This window comes from Prenolepis imparis, unplaced genomic scaffold (assembly GCF_030444845.1).
Source record: "Prenolepis imparis isolate NDT839.2.m4 unplaced genomic scaffold, iyPreImpa1.0 SCAF_8, whole genome shotgun sequence".
Taxonomy (NCBI): Eukaryota; Metazoa; Arthropoda; class Insecta; order Hymenoptera; family Formicidae; genus Prenolepis; species Prenolepis imparis.
In genome coordinates, this window is record NW_028141166.1 from 8,480,245 (window position 1) to 8,496,412 (window position 16,168).

General features: G+C 28.3%; 3 protein-coding genes across 8 annotated transcripts in view; 2 read left to right on the forward strand and 1 right to left on the reverse strand.

Moving 5' to 3' along the window:
- The window catches only part of LOC145939646 (uncharacterized), a 91,787-nt gene extending 90,805 nt beyond the window's left edge, over positions 1-982 (forward strand). The window contains exon 3 of the mRNA XM_083044110.1: positions 97-982. Within this exon, the coding sequence (XP_082900236.1) occupies positions 97-225 (129 nt within the window). The 3' untranslated portion in view covers positions 226-982. The remainder of the gene's footprint in view (positions 1-96) is intronic.
- LOC145939641 (uncharacterized) overlaps positions 1-6,160 on the reverse strand; it is a 65,540-nt gene extending 59,380 nt beyond the window's left edge. The window contains exon 1 of the mRNA XM_083044095.1: positions 5,929-6,160. The gene's annotated coding sequence lies outside the window, so the exon portion shown is untranslated. The remainder of the gene's footprint in view (positions 1-5,928) is intronic.
- Positions 6,161-7,242: 1,082 nt separating this feature from the next.
- LOC145939642 (cytochrome P450 4c21-like) overlaps positions 7,243-16,168 on the forward strand; it is an 11,242-nt gene continuing 2,316 nt past the window's right edge. The window contains exons 1-13 of one of the 6 annotated variants that reach the window (XM_083044097.1): positions 7,243-7,477; positions 7,661-7,767; positions 8,006-8,096; positions 9,807-9,995; positions 10,586-10,655; positions 10,939-11,065; positions 11,137-11,194; positions 11,578-11,672; positions 11,740-11,808; positions 12,416-12,593; positions 13,832-14,008; positions 15,418-15,594; positions 15,673-15,931. In XM_083044097.1, the coding sequence (XP_082900223.1) occupies positions 7,312-7,477; positions 7,661-7,767; positions 8,006-8,096; positions 9,807-9,995; positions 10,586-10,655; positions 10,939-11,065; positions 11,137-11,194; positions 11,578-11,672; positions 11,740-11,808; positions 12,416-12,593; positions 13,832-14,008; positions 15,418-15,594; positions 15,673-15,845 (1,677 nt within the window). In that variant the 5' untranslated portion in view covers positions 7,243-7,311 and the 3' untranslated portion in view covers positions 15,846-15,931. Of the gene's footprint in view, positions 7,478-7,660; positions 7,768-8,005; positions 8,097-9,458; positions 9,548-9,806; positions 9,996-10,585; positions 10,656-10,938; positions 11,066-11,136; positions 11,195-11,577; positions 11,673-11,739; positions 11,809-12,415; positions 12,594-13,831; positions 14,009-14,086; positions 14,309-15,417; positions 15,595-15,672; positions 15,944-16,168 lie in introns of those variants that run through there. The other 5 variants (XM_083044102.1, XM_083044098.1, XM_083044101.1 and 2 more) reach the window with 5 other exon arrangements.

Below are 16,168 nucleotides of genomic sequence, written 5' to 3' on the forward strand. Positions count from 1 at the left end.
TTACTCTTGCTTACCCGTGCACTGGTGAACTTGCTGAGAATCTTTATGACCCTGCCAGATGTCTCGCTATGGCATTGACGCATTGCTTTTTTACAGAAAGATTACCGATTCTATCGGAAGAAAAAAAATACTCGATGTTGGACGGGCTGGGCCACCCGTGATGGGGAAATCATGACGATAAATATGCACCTTTTATCGGTTCACCTATCACCCGATGCCCAATGAAATGAGGAATTAAGCACAAACGCAAGATGAATTCTGCTTCAAGATCTATCAATATTATCCCTCTCCCCCCGTTATATTATAAATTATTAGAATATTTCGATGCTGTCATGTATAAAATTTGTACTAACCCACAAATGTACTCAAAAGTAATATAGGTCTCACGATATTAGAGTTTTTAAATTGAAACGAACACAGAAAATGTAATTTCGATTTAAAAAATCTTTTATCTTCCACGCGGTAAGGAATTTTCTGCCCATTAAAATTAGGGACGCATGTACACTAATTATACTCCGTATAATATTCGCGTACGTTTACGCTCAACTCGCGTGTAATGCGAACAGATGCCCCTAGGGAGACGACTGGCCGCTACATTATGTTTGGAATTCGGTCCGGAGCTTGCATTCAGGTCCTGCAATAACATTCCGGTTGGAGCTCGTATACTAGCTGCAGGAAACGTGTAAGATAGTTTTATCGGCGAATAAATGACGCGGAAGACTAATTTATGCCAATATAAAAAATAGTCCACCAAAATTTAGACTTTTCAATACGTCTCTCATATTCAAATAACATAAATATTATGTTGAAAAAAAAATTATAAATTTTTAAAATATTTTTCTGAGGGATAAAAATGTTTTGAGACTAAAACATTTATTCTGAAATATATGACGATATAAAATTGAAAAGGGAAATATTTTCGTTCTCGTAACACCGACAGAAATCCTGCGAGACGTTGCAGAGACGAGATAATCCTTGAGAAACATTCGGACCAAGTTTTGCGCAATTTCCAACCGAATGCCGGACGAAACGGCGGTTTGAGGTTCCCGAGAGCGAATATCGTCCGAGTTTTCTCGCGAACGGACTCGAGAACTCGACGAGAGAGAAATCGGAGAGTGGAAGATACGCCCCGGCGACGGAAGTGGCGCGGTAGAGAGAACAGAGGAGAGAGCGAAGAGACACAGGGAAGATTGCACGAGGAAAGGCACCGGGACTGGAAATAGAAACAAGAAGCTCGTTCCGAGGAATTTCATTGGCGCGAAGGGACGCGTGATAGAGAGAAGGGAAAAGAGAGGAGGAAGAGAAAGGGATACAAACGGATGTGAAAACTGTTGTGATTCCGATCGTTGCAATATACAGCCGCAACTGTGCGATGGATTTACAACAATCGGTCAGCGCATCACATACTCTTCATCTACATCCGCGATGTGAGCAGAGAGAATTTTCTCTTTAGAATTTACCCTGAAAATCATGGTAATCGTGGGACAATATGGTGTGAAAAGAATTTTATGAGAATTTCTCTGATTGATATTTATTACAATAAAAATAATAATATCTATTTTGCAATAAAATATAAAATATGTTTGATTAATTTTACTAAACTGCATAGTAAAATTAATCAAACACATTTTATATTTTATTGTGATAGATATTATTATTTTTATTGTGATAAAAATATTAATCAGAGAAATTCTCATAAAATTCTTTCCATACTTATTGTCCCACGATTACCATGATTTTCAGGGTAAATTCTAAGAGAAAATTCTCTCATAATGTGCCTAACGACATTTGAACACGCCGTTATTGACGGAATTAAAATCGATGGAGAATCGCTACGAAAGATTTCTAAGTATATTTTTCGACTTTCATCGAATTTCGAAAAACAATCTCGGCTGACATGGATTTATTATTTCGCGGCACGATTTTAGAGCGTGTACGCTATTCCGTTCGGTGAAAATATTTTTTTCAACGAGCCAAAATTATTCTCGTCCGCTGCGACGAATATTTCATTGGATACAAATAGGTTTATACCGTGGAATTTATGACGATCAAACGTTTCAAACGGGGTTGATTTGTCGCTCGATTAGAACGTCGGCTGTTTGCTCATCTTAGAGAACGGACGTAGAATACTATGATTATTCTATTCAACGATATTCACCCCGACCGGATCCGGAGCAAACTGGTTTTTACGAGCAGCGAGAAAGAAGAATGGTTCTGATCGAAGGACTAGTCCGGGACTCGAATCGCAAGAGATCTTTACGAGCGGAAAGAGTTCAAGGGGATAAAGATTCTCAGAAGCGAGAAACGCGAAATTTTTAATTCTCGAGTCCCGAGAGTTTAAACGCGAGATTATCCTGCTAAGTCTGCTAACGCCTGCTAAGTTATATAAAGGGAAAAGAAAACTGTTTCCACGAAAGAGAAAAAAAAAGAAAGAGAAATTAAAATAATTTTTCGACGCGCAAAGTTTTTGCTTTTTAAGAGAACGCATAAATATATAACCGGGTTTATTTCATTTATCGTGAAGGAAGAACGATATAGTTGCATAACCATTTTGCAACGTGACGCAAAGAACGCCGCCAGAATTTAAAGTTCTGCCTTTCTTTCATGACTGCTGTCTATATACATATATCACTTTTTATTCACGCGAATATATTTATCACAAGAACGAAGAAGATTACAGTACAAGCATTCATTTGCAGCATTATCGCTTTGCATTCGTTTCTGCGATATATGCCTGACTTTCGTGATTAAACCTGCGCCAAAATCTCGATTCTTATATAAAGTTCCCCTCATTCGTTCAATAGATTACGCTAGAATATACATGATCTATTTTTAATGCAGATCAAAAGTTTCACGAGACATTAAAAGATACGCTAGCTCTGATCCGGAAAAAGAGTGATGCGCGAGATTTCCAAATTTTTTCTCAGTTTTGCGATGAAAAATCGTATTAAAAGAGAAAACGTTAAAAGAAATTAAAAATTTTTTTCGAAAAAAATTCCATTATGTGCGCGTATTTGTAAAATAAAATAATTGCAATCTCACATCTTGTGTCTAGTCACTTCAATTACTTTTTGTGCTTAGCAGATCTTAATAAATAGCAGATCAAATATATTGAGAAAATATTTAACTTTTATCGCGAGAAAATTGATTTACGACAAATTAAATTCGTTCGATTTTAACAGTGATATTTAAGTTTCCGTTTGTTTCCCCGTTTTAAGTATCGACCGAAAGCTTAACAACGTTCTGTTTGTTTTAGTCCACTGAAAAACGGGCGGATTCTGTATTTAACTCACGTAGTTACGTATATCCGGTCATAGTTTCCGGTCGATGAGCACTTCAACGAAACGACTGACACACCGACTTTTCTTTATCTCTACTTCGATAAATCGATATTTTTCATCGCGTTCACTAGTTCTTTCATTTATTATATATATAATCGTACTACAAATGGAAAGATACATTCCTTGTTTTTCCGAGACTTTTTCACGAAGAGGAAATTGTGCGATTCCATTATTTTTAGAAAGATATATACCTATACGGTGTGTAGAATATTTCGAAGCTAATAAAGCAGAACTTCTTGAGAACTTGAATTTGGATTTCCGAATCATCACAAAGAAACAAAGGTATGCACTGTGAGGAAAATTGACAGATGGATCTTATTCGTTGAATAATAACCATGGGAATACGAACATTATTCAAGCATTGATAACGAACGACAAGCGTTGATCGAAGTATGCCAACTGAATTTCAATGACCTATTTATTGAAAACGAACGTAATGATAAGACGATTCGCGATGTATGATTAATCACAATAGTTTTTTTCCATATAGGAAAGAAACAGAGATGTAAAAATATATACTGCGGCAAATGGATGCGTTACCTGCAACTTTTTTAACGAATCGCATTTGCCTTGTGCTTCAATATTAAAGAGCATTTGCGTTCGCGAAAAGCGTCTTAAGATATAAATTCGTTGATGACTGTAAATTCAATTTGTCCTTATTAAATATATATATATTTAAATACAGCTTTTCATTTCTTGCGTGTGTAATTTTTATTAAATTTTCGACGCGTTAAATATTCTCAAAATAGCCGGAAAAATAAGATAAATTAAAAAAAAATGATTAATCTTCAATAATATTCTCTCGATAATTGGATATTAATCAAACTATACTAAAGTTTCCATCAAAGTAATATGAGCTTAAAATATGCTGAAAATTAGATTTCGTATTCCAATCCAACTAATCCAACCTCTTAAAGGTTCGTATTCCCATGGTTATCATTCAACGAATAAGATCCGTCTGTCAATTTTCCTCGCATTATATACCTTTGTTTCTTTGTGACGATTCGGAAATCTAAGTTCAAGTTTTCAAGAAGTTCTGCTTTATTAGCTTCGAAATATTCTGGCACAACGTATAGACTTAATTTGCAAAAGAGATCCGCGAATATTCAATCTGTTCAATAATAACTCTGTAATTAGAGATGCGCTTCCATTTTCGCTAATTGTAAACAAGAATTTATTACGATCTGTTTAAATACAGTCTCGTCGTTACTGATTACATTATCCGTGACACGGAATCGGTATAATACAAGCAATTAATCGGACGATTCTCAGCTGCGTTTTGATTAAGGCGAAATTGGTCCGCGCATCTTTCTTCGTAGATCTAATTTATCGCGCTGCAGATATAGCGCAATGTGTCAATGCATTAAAACATTCATATTATTCGTGGACAACAAGATTTCGCATATATTAAAGATTTTTTTTATTCATTCCAGAAAATACGTGCCGATTAAATTCTGCTTGACCCGGTTTTTTTCGCATCTTTCGCTCTTTCGACGAATTCATCGCGGCATTTCATTCACGACATTTTATTAAGTTTTTTCGTTCACTGAATTGCATTCATATTGTATCGTGCATTTGCCAAGTAAACGATAAGGGCGATAAGAATTTACCCTGCTACGTCGCGAATTGTAGAAGCGCTCTCGTATATAATTTCGTATTCCCGCTTCTGCGTTTGTGATGAGAGTCTTATTATTGCCTCGAAATTTCAATGTTTTGTACGTCATCCTGCAGTGCAGAACTGACTTTTGCTTCTGGTAATCGCATTACAGATAAAATTTCAGGAATTGCTATTTATGCTAATATATCTATTTTGATGCTGTTACGCCTTTTCCAATAAGCTATTTTCACGAGGAGAGCGAGTCTCTTGATATATGATATACGAGTAAACACATTATTAATTTGAATGAAATTGGAGCTTAATTAAATCGTAACTTATTCAATGAAAATATATAGGGAAAATACATCAGGCTTCTCTCAGAAAGGCACACAGCCATTAATTAATATTCATTTAATATCTGATTTCAATAAAATTAATAGACAACTGCATATTATACTGTTAAAAAAGGACACAAGAAAGGAAATAATCATTTCCCGTAATTATTTTTATGCTAAATACAATTCCAACCCTTAATATATTCCATGACATCACAATTTTGAAAAATTTCTAATATAAGTTGCAAAAATGAGCTATTTTTAAATGTATTTTATCATGTTATAGTTACAGAATATAAAATGCATTAGAGAAATTTTATTACACAATCTCAAAGTAAACATCGCGCAAGCAATAACAATCGCGCGCAATGTTAAAATAAATTCGACAAATAAAATATCCCGATACTCCAATATAGATGGATATCTGACGAGTGCGGGGATTTTAAACTGAGAGAATTTTCCGGCTCAGATTTCAATGTCAATGTCACGCGAAAATGATATCTACGTATATCAGTGATAAAAAAAAACACAATTGTTACGAGATTAGATTCTACCCGAGACTTTTACACACACACAGCATCGTGAATCGAACTGGCCGAAAAAGACTGTATTTTCAATCCCCGCGTGATAAATATTGACGATCGTTGCGACTAACCTGATCTTGTAGGTGTTCGTGAGACGAAAATCGATGATCGGTCGTTGTCCAATCGTTGTCGCACTTTACATCCGACTGCGATGCTCTCCGTTCGTACATTCGAATCGCCGACGAATCTCACGCATTTGTACTGTCTCCGAAATACTGCTACTACCGGTCGACTATCGTGAGCGAGGAAGTACTTTAGAGCTTATTGTTAGAGCTATCGCAACAGATCGCCATTTTCCAGATGCGCGTAGGCGCACGACATAGCTCACGTCTCGCCATCTCACGGGCATCTCAGTGCTGAAATCATTCGATATATCGATAAAGTTGATTTCGCCTAAAGAGCAAATTTATATAAATATGCACATTATTAAATTCATTCAGAAAAAAATTATTCGCTTCTTGAAAAAACGAAGTTGAAAATAACATAGTTCTATGATACAGAAAATAAAGAAAATATTTTTTATAAGCAATAATAAAATTCCATTTAAATTCTTTTTTAATAAAAATAAAAGCAATATAGCTAGCAAAAATAAAAGAATTAAAAGGAATAAGAAAGTGTAGATTTTCATAATAATATTAAAATCATTTTCTGTATCCTCACGAAATTACTAATTATTTCTGATTAAAATTTAATTTTAACTTTTTTTCACTTATTGTTAGAACTTTGAAATCTCCTATATTAAACTTGTCATTTCATCAAGAATCAAGAATAATTAATTATTGTTTTTTAGTTTAAAGGACACGCTCACGTTTACATAAGCAGTATTTAAATTCTTATTATTTGTGTGGGGTGTGGGGCATAATAAAGGCATAAATAACATTTACCTAGTATATTTACATAATTTCTAAAAAAAAGCTTATTTTTCAGAATTTCTATATTTCTAGAATTTTATTAGCGTGATTGAAGTGAATAATTTAACGATGAAAAAACTTTTATATAATATCATACATTTTTTTATATCTTGAATAATTTCAATAGCGAGAGAAAAAATATTAGCGAGAGAAAAAGCATATCGGACTGATTATCTCTGTCTTTTGGTTCTATCATCAGTTCATCCATAAGAGCGCTCAGTCTATATTATATAAAGCTCTTTGCGCAATGCTAAGCGAGAGCGATAGAAATAGCGATAGAATAACATCTATTTTCTGTTTTTATTTTTTGTGGTGGAACAAAAAATATTTATCAATAGAAACAGAGAGTAGATGTTATTCCTATCGCTATCGCCTAAGGCCTAACATTATGCAAATGTCTTTAATCTATGATTATATGGGTGGGGATGATATAATAAAAATACCTGATGGTAACTAGCATTCGCAGTACGATAGTAAATGTAAAATCAAATGTGTCAAATTAAATTATAATTTCACTGTTATTGCTATATATTGCTCAATACAATGATTGTAATTATTGTATTAATTAGTATAATATGTGTTCTTATATATTATTACGTTTTGAATTATCGTCAACAATCCTTTAATAAAATAAGAAAGATCCTGCCTGGTCCGAAAACATTGCCATTTATTGGGACTGCCTATTGTCTTCTCCAGCGAGGTCCCGACGGTAATAACAAAAAATATTAATATACTTAATTTACAGAAAATAATAAAAAAAATTAACGATATAATTTTAGAAATTCAGTGTTTAAGAATACAAATGTTTATCCTCTATGCATTCATTATTCTTATATTCAAGATAAAATCTAGATAGTTAATATAAAATAATAAGTAAAAGAACATTTTTTAGAAATATTGGATACTTTAATGAAGTTGGCAGAAGAATACTCATCCCCATTACAATTTTGGATGGGTAACAAGTTATACATTGGAATAAATAAACCAGATCAAATAAAGGTAAGGAAACAGGGCTTTATATTTTATTATAGATGAACAACTATCTATATTTTTATATAAAATAAGTATTTATATAAAATATTATATAAAAATATTAATTTCTTATATATCTTTATAACGACTATACTGATAATTGATTTAATTAAAGTAATTTTCTGAAATATATGTTAAATGTCTAAATGACGGAAGCAGAGATTTACATTGGAAATATTAAAAAAATTTGTATATAATGTTGTAGACAATTTTACAAAACAGCCATTGCTTAGATAAAGGTACATCATATGAACTTTTTGAACCATTATTTGGCAAAGGATTAGTCACAGCTCCTGGTAAGATATTTTTAGAAGAATAAAACTTAATTATTCTTTAATACCTAATTTAATTTAATTTATATAAAAGACTAATATTATATAATCCATTTTTACTGACAAGGAAGAGAAGTATCCTTCTCCGATTTTGTTGAGCTTTGGCTATGTTATAATCTAGATTAAAATAAGAAACATTTTTTTTATCATTTTGCATTAAAAGAATAAAACGGATAAAATTTAGCTGTTAAAAATAAAAAAAGTTTTTTTGCAATAAAAGTGGCTCACTTAACTGTTACGTTTGCACGACACGGGGGAGCGACGGAGTGCGTGGAAAGAGGGCAATTATAAATAAAATTATGCTATTGCGGTAATGTCTTATAGATTTTGCAGTTAGTACATTTGTATATTCATTACATTGTATGTATTAACTTTGCACTTTGGATATTGCGTCAAAGAATTAATATGAAATGCTCCATATTTATATTATACTAAATGCGTGGCAATAAACAATTTACACATATAAAAAAATTTATTTTTATGCATAAAAAGTTGACGCAATGTCTAAAGTGCAAAGTTAATACATACAATGTAATGAATAAAGTATTTTTCAAGTTTTCAAGTTCTTAGTATGTAATGAATAAAGATGTACTTATGCAACTGCAAAATCGATAAGACCTTGACGCAATAGCATAATTTTATTTATAATTGCCCCCTTTCCACGCATTCCGTCGCCCCACGTGCCGTGCAAACACATTACACATTATTATAAAAGAATTCATTATTGTAAATCGAAATTAATGTTTAATAGATAATTTCGTTCTGTCAGTAATTACGGTTTAGTGCAAATAAGATATATATATTTGTGCATGTATTTTTTTATTTTCTAAAATTTATTATTAATTGTTAGTATTATTATTGTTTATACTTTTATATATTTATGTTTCTTTAAACATTTAAGAGTATATTTTTTATTAAATTATCATAAATTATTGAATAAAACAATGATGTGCTATTTTTCATGAGAAACTTGAAAAATACTTGTAACAAAGTTATATTAATTTCTTACACAAATATATCGCATATTTTTCAACAATATGAAGACACCGTGTAAATTGTCATTCTTTATACCGCGTAAAAACTATGTATATTTTATTATAATTATTTACTATGTGTATTTTATTATAATTATTTTAAATGTAAGTAAAAAAATTAAGAGAATAGATATAATCATTATTTTGGTATTAATTTATATATTTTTTATAACCGCATTTTGCTCGTTTCTCTCTTATATTAATTTATCTTTTTTATGTATAATTTTCTCTTTGCTAATGATGTAAAAAAACATTATTATCATGTGCACTACTTTGATTGACGCAAGATCAGATGCAGTCAAACATAAACTATTCTTAGCAAGTCTTTTTATATTTTAAACAAAGAATCTAAGGCATTCCACCTTTTTAATGATAAAATGGGTACGTATAAAAAAATATGTGTCTTATTTTGACTAGACTACAATACATCTAAAGCTTATCAAAATCGAAAAGGAATATTTTCCCCCTTTATTTGCAAGTAATTAATTTGCATGTTCTATAATTGTATAATATTTTTATTTATACTTTGAGTATTTATACTTACAGTAGTATTAAAAATTTCAAGCTTTTTATTAAAATTTATATATGTGTGTGTCATACATATTTTTTCTTTAATATCTTCTTATAATATTTATTTCAGCATCTATATGGACTAAAAATCGAAAAATGATAGCGCCGAGCTTTAATACAAACACATTACGAAGAAGTTTTGATATATTTGTCGAACAATCTTTAATATTAACGAAAGAATTAGAAAATGTTGCACTAACCGGGAATGAAATTATCTTTCTTGAATATGTATCAAAGTGTGCCCTTAATATTGCGTTAGGTGAGGTCAAATAATTTTATTTGTAAAGTATTTACATATATTCGTTATCGTAAACATTTTTAAAATTTAAAAAAAGATAAAAAATTTTGTAAGAGAATTATAATATGTATAAATTTAATAATATTTAATGCTATCAACTTAAAGAGAAAATTTCAGAGAGTATCAAATAATGTGTATAATAATTTAACAATAGAGCAGAATATCAGATTCATTTTGTTAGCATTAATTGTAATTATAAGCTCGCAATCAAACTTATAATAATATAAAAATGTTGGTATATTTTTAAAGTTTTATATATTTTTATTTTCTGGAACATGGCAATACGCAAAATATAATATAATATACTAAATTAATTTCGCGTAATAAAACAAACTATAAAAGTAATAAAATCTCAATATAATCTTGCACAAAAATTATTTCGTAATTTATTTAAATATTTGATATCGAAATTTTTATTTTCTATGTTTAGATTACATGTTACTCTTATTTAATGAATGTATAATATACCTATTACTCAAATAATTAATCAGTTACTATATAGGTAATATCTCTAATATTATAAATTCATTTTTTATATGACATTATTAAAGGCACAATGACGGACATAAAAATGGAATTCTTATCAAATGAAATCGATCAATATTACGAAGCAATGATAAGGTAAATTAAGTTTTAATTTTAATTTTTTACAAATCGCAAGATTAAGTCTACATGAAAATAATTTTTAAATTTTCTTGAGAAATCGTTTTTTTAAGAGAATTTTGATAAATATAACAATTATATTTCAAATCAAAATTTTATTATAAATGGATTTGTAAATATATAACTAAAAGAATAATACTTTTTTCTTAGTTTTATTCATATAGAACTACTTAATAATCACGATTAGTTAAATATACTTTTATCTCTTATAGAATATTATTTTAACAGAAAGATGTTTCAGTTTCAGAAAAACTGTAAGATTAAGAGGACGAAATGTATTCTTATATCCTAATTTTATATTTAATCTCACTGCTACGGGACGAGAACAACGAAAGAGCATAAACTTCTTACATTCTTTCATAGATAAGGTAAAATAGTGTGAATATTTTTCTATATTTTAACTTGTACTTTACTTATTACACAATTTATTATTATGCAGATAATACAACAACAGACACATGCATTAAGTGAATTGAATACCAAAAATAAAACAAGACGTAAGTTTGTTTTATTTGTGTTTTGATCTCTATATTTTATAATGTTGCATAAACAACAAAATAGATTTTTTCATAGCTTTAGATAAAATATTATTAAAGTGGGCTTCGTTTTAGTCGTTAAATGATTATTAGAAATTAATTCTGTTCTTATTGTTAAAGTGTTATATTTTTATTTTATTATTTTATTTTTTTATTTTATTTTATTTTTATTATTTTTCTTTTCTCTAGTTTTACTTATAATTTAAATTTCAAGGTAGCACATAGAATGCTTATTATAAAATTAAGAAAATAATTAATATACTTTTACATACATATACATGCACATATACGTATGCATTTACGAAAGTTTACAATCTTTTAATTACATTTTTTAAATAATATAGATGAGACACTTCTTCACATTCTAATGAAGGGATCCCATGAAAACATGTTGACGCAAGAGATGATACACGATAACATAATTACTATGCTAATAGCGGTATGTAAAATATTTTTACATCTAATTGTATATAAATTAAGAAGTAAACAAAATTTTTATTTATTAGGGCACTGACACTACCGCCATTACGATAAACTTTTGTATCTTCATGTTAGCAAATTTCCCAGATATACAAGTACGTATATATTAGATTTACTAAAAAATGAAGTTGAGATTGATATAGTTCTATGATACAGAAAATAAAAAAAAATATGTTTAAGCAATGAAATCAGGACTATTGTCTCCCGATATATTTTATTATTCAAATATTTAAATTATTATTATTTCAAAGTCATTCATCGACATACTGTTATATATAAATTATGCAATAATAATTTTTAATACAATCTTGATAAAATTATTATATTGTTACATCAAAATCGTAACTTGGATTTGTATAAATAATTCTCTTTTTTAAATTAAGTATACTTATAACAGACAAAAAGTGAGAAGTCTTTTTCGTTTTTTTATATACAAAAACTTTTTAATTCACTTAAATAATAATTTTATGTGTAATGTTTTAAGATAAGATAAAAATTCTAATAAAATCATACGAAAATAACTATGTTGAACTCTATCATTAGCAACAATTCGGTACCAGATTAATACGAGCTTATAAATATAAATAATAAAAAATTATATTTTAAATATTATATAGATATATATGTATATATATATTATATTATTTAGATGTGTGTGTGTATTATATATTTAAATTTGATTATATATTAATTTTGTTTAAGAAAAAAGTATATACAGAATTATTGGAAATTTATGGAACGAAAACGCCACAATCTACCCCAATAAAATACAAAAATATACAACATATGAAATACTTAGATTGTGTTATTAAGGAAACTTTGAGAATATTTCCTACTATTTCGATATTTTCGCGACAACTAACAGAGGATTTAAAAATGGGTATGTATGGTGTATGGTATGAGTATAGGTATAATAACTACATATTTTTTTTTTTTTTTTTTTTTTTACAAATAAAAATATGTAATTATTACATGGTATTGTTGTATAGAATTTAGACACAAATAGTATAAATCTTAAATAATAACTATAAACTATAATTACAAATATGAAATTATTATTTAAGATTTTTTTGTGTTTAAATTAAAATAAGCATACCAAGATATTTAATAAGTATACAATTTATAGAAGCAATATAATAGCATAATAATAAGAAGCATATTATGTTCAATTTTTTGCAATTTATTTTGTTTGTAAATATAAGCAAATTTGCGAGATTTAAAGAAATACAAAATATTATTTTTTATTTAATTTTAAATAAATTATGTTTCTTTCTTTTTACTTATTAGACTGCATTGCGGATTTATTTATTTAATCTCTGTATACAATTATACGTTAATACTGCGCTGAAGATGTCAAAAGAGAAAACTAAACGCGTCTGCTATTTATATTTATAAGTCATATTTTAAATTCGCAATAAAGTGTATATGTTCTACTTACTGCTCTTGGCTCTTATTGCCATTTTTACTTTGATTTGATAGTTTTGACAAAAAAATTTCGTAAATCAAATATACAGGGTGTCCGGTAATAGTCGCATCAACCGTCGTGTGCAGATTCCTGGGATCATTTAGAGACGATTTTTCCTCAGCAAAAATGTCGAGACACCAATAATTTTCGAGTTATAAGTGATTGAAAATAAAGGGTTTTTCGCAAACTAAGCCTTGTGGAAATAAAATAATAATAAATTCACATTCTTCAGTTAATTTTAGGTAGAGTTTACTTTAATAGAATTTTAATTTAAGGCTTAGTTACAAAGATACATGATGGCAAAAATTGAAAACATGCAAAAAATAATGACCTCCCTCGACATTTTCGCTGAGGAAAAATCGTCTCCAAATGATCCCAGGAATCTGCACACGACGGTTGATGCGACTATTACCGGACACCCTGTATACATTTGCTTGCAAACTAAAATATATAAATAAGATTTGGCTTACTTTTATTGCCTTATTTATAAGCTATTTATTATGCCTTCATTATATATTATATATTATATATATTATATGCTTCTCTCTCTCTCTCTCTCTCTCTCTATATATATATATATATATATATATATATATATATATACTTATGCTTCTAATAATAATAACATTTAAATACAAAAATATATATTTTAGGAGAATTTATTTTACCAAAAGGAGCTAATATTGTCATGGAATTATTTACATTACACCGAAACGAAAAATATTGGTCTAATCCGTTGATATTTAATCCGGATAGATTTCTTCCAGAAAACATTGGAACGTCTTATTCGTATTACATGCCGTTTAGTATGGGACCCAGAAATTGTATAGGTAGATATGAACAAATCACAAAACATGTTTTCCAATATGATTGATTTGCATATATAAGTAACTAACAAGCTTTTCCAGGTATGCAATATGCAATAATGTCAATGAAAGTTATCCTAGCAACTTTGATAAGAACATTTGTATTCGAAGTAGATGAAAGCATTCAAATAGATAAAATTAAATTAAATATAGACATAGCATTATCTACTGTTAAACCTTTAAAAGTTAAAATTAAAAAACGAGATCTGCATTAAAATGAAACAAGAACATATTTATTCAAAGAGAATATTATACAAAAAATGCCATATTCTCTTTGAATAAATATGTTCTCCATTATTTCATTCTTCTGTGAAAGATTTTGACTTTAAAGTCAAAATCTTTCACAGAAGAATGAATAAATATATTATATTGTTTTAAATATATATTTATAAATTATATATAAAATTATAATTATATATATATAGCAATAGATGTATTAATATTGTTTAGTATATGAGGAAAATTTAAATTGGAATGTAAACCTGATTTTTTCTTTTACATTATAAGTTTATTTCTAAAGTAAATTATAAGTGAATTACAGTAATTTAATATTTTTGTATACTTAAGCATACATAATCGATATAATCTTTCTGCACTTTGATACAATATATTTATAAGTGATATATAAAAATACCATAGTTATCAAAATTTTCAAGCTATAATTTAAATCATTCTTTTACAAAAGCTTAATAGTCCAGTGGATTAACTTTTGTTCTTCATTATTTCATTCTTCTGTGAAAGATTTTGACTTTAAAGTCAAAATCTTTCACAGAAGAATGAATAAATATATTATATTGTTTTAAATATATATTTATAAATTATATATAAAATTATAATTATATATATATAGCAATAGATGTATTAATATTGTTTAGTATATGAGGAAAATTTAAATTGGAATGTAAACCTGATTTTTTCTTTTACATTATAAGTTTATTTCTAAAGTAAATTATAAGTGAATTACAGTAATTTAATATTTTTGTATACTTAAGCATACATAATCGATATAATCTTTCTGCACTTTGATACAATATATTTATAAGTGATATATAAAAATACCATAGTTATCAAAATTTTCAAGCTATAATTTAAATCATTCTTTTACAAAAGCTTAATAGTCCAGTGGATTAACTTTTGTTCTCCATTATTTCATTCTTCTGTGAAAGATTTTGACTTTTATTGCCTTATTTATAAGCTATTTATTATGCCTTCATTATATATTATATATTATATATATTATATGCTTCTCTCTCTCTCTCTCTCTCTCTCTCTCTCTATATATATATATATATATATATATATATATATATATATATATATATACTTATGCTTCTAATAATAATAACATTTAAATACAAAAATATATATTTTAGGAGAATTTATTTTACCAAAAGGAGCTAATATTGTCATGGAATTATTTACATTACACCGAAACGAAAAATATTGGTCTAATCCGTTGATATTTAATCCGGATAGATTTCTTCCAGAAAACATTGGAACGTCTTATTCGTATTACATGCCGTTTAGTATGGGACCCAGAAATTGTATAGGTAGATATGAACAAATCACAAAACATGTTTTCCAATATGATTGATTTGCATATATAAGTAACTAACAAGCTTTTCCAGGTATGCAATATGCAATAATGTCAATGAAAGTTATCCTAGCAACTTTGATAAGAACATTTGTATTCGAAGTAGATGAAAGCATTCAAATAGATAAAATTAAATTAAATATAGACATAGCATTATCTACTGTTAAACCTTTAAAAGTTAAAATTAAAAAACGAGATCTGCATTAAAATGAAACAAGAACATATTTATTCAAAGAGAATATTATACAAAAAATGCCATATTCTCTTTGAATAAATATGTTCTCCATTATTTCATTCTTCTGTGAAAGATTTTGACTTTAAAGTCAACTTTAAAGTCAAAATCTTTCACAGAAGAATGAAATAATGGAGAACATATTTATTCAAAGAGAATATGGCATTTTTTGTATAATATTCTCTTTGAATAAATATGTTCTTGTTTCATTTTAATGCAGATCTCGTTTTTTAAAGTCAACTTTAAAGTCAAAATCTTTCACAGAAGAATGAAGTACTCTGCGTTGATACCACTGCTT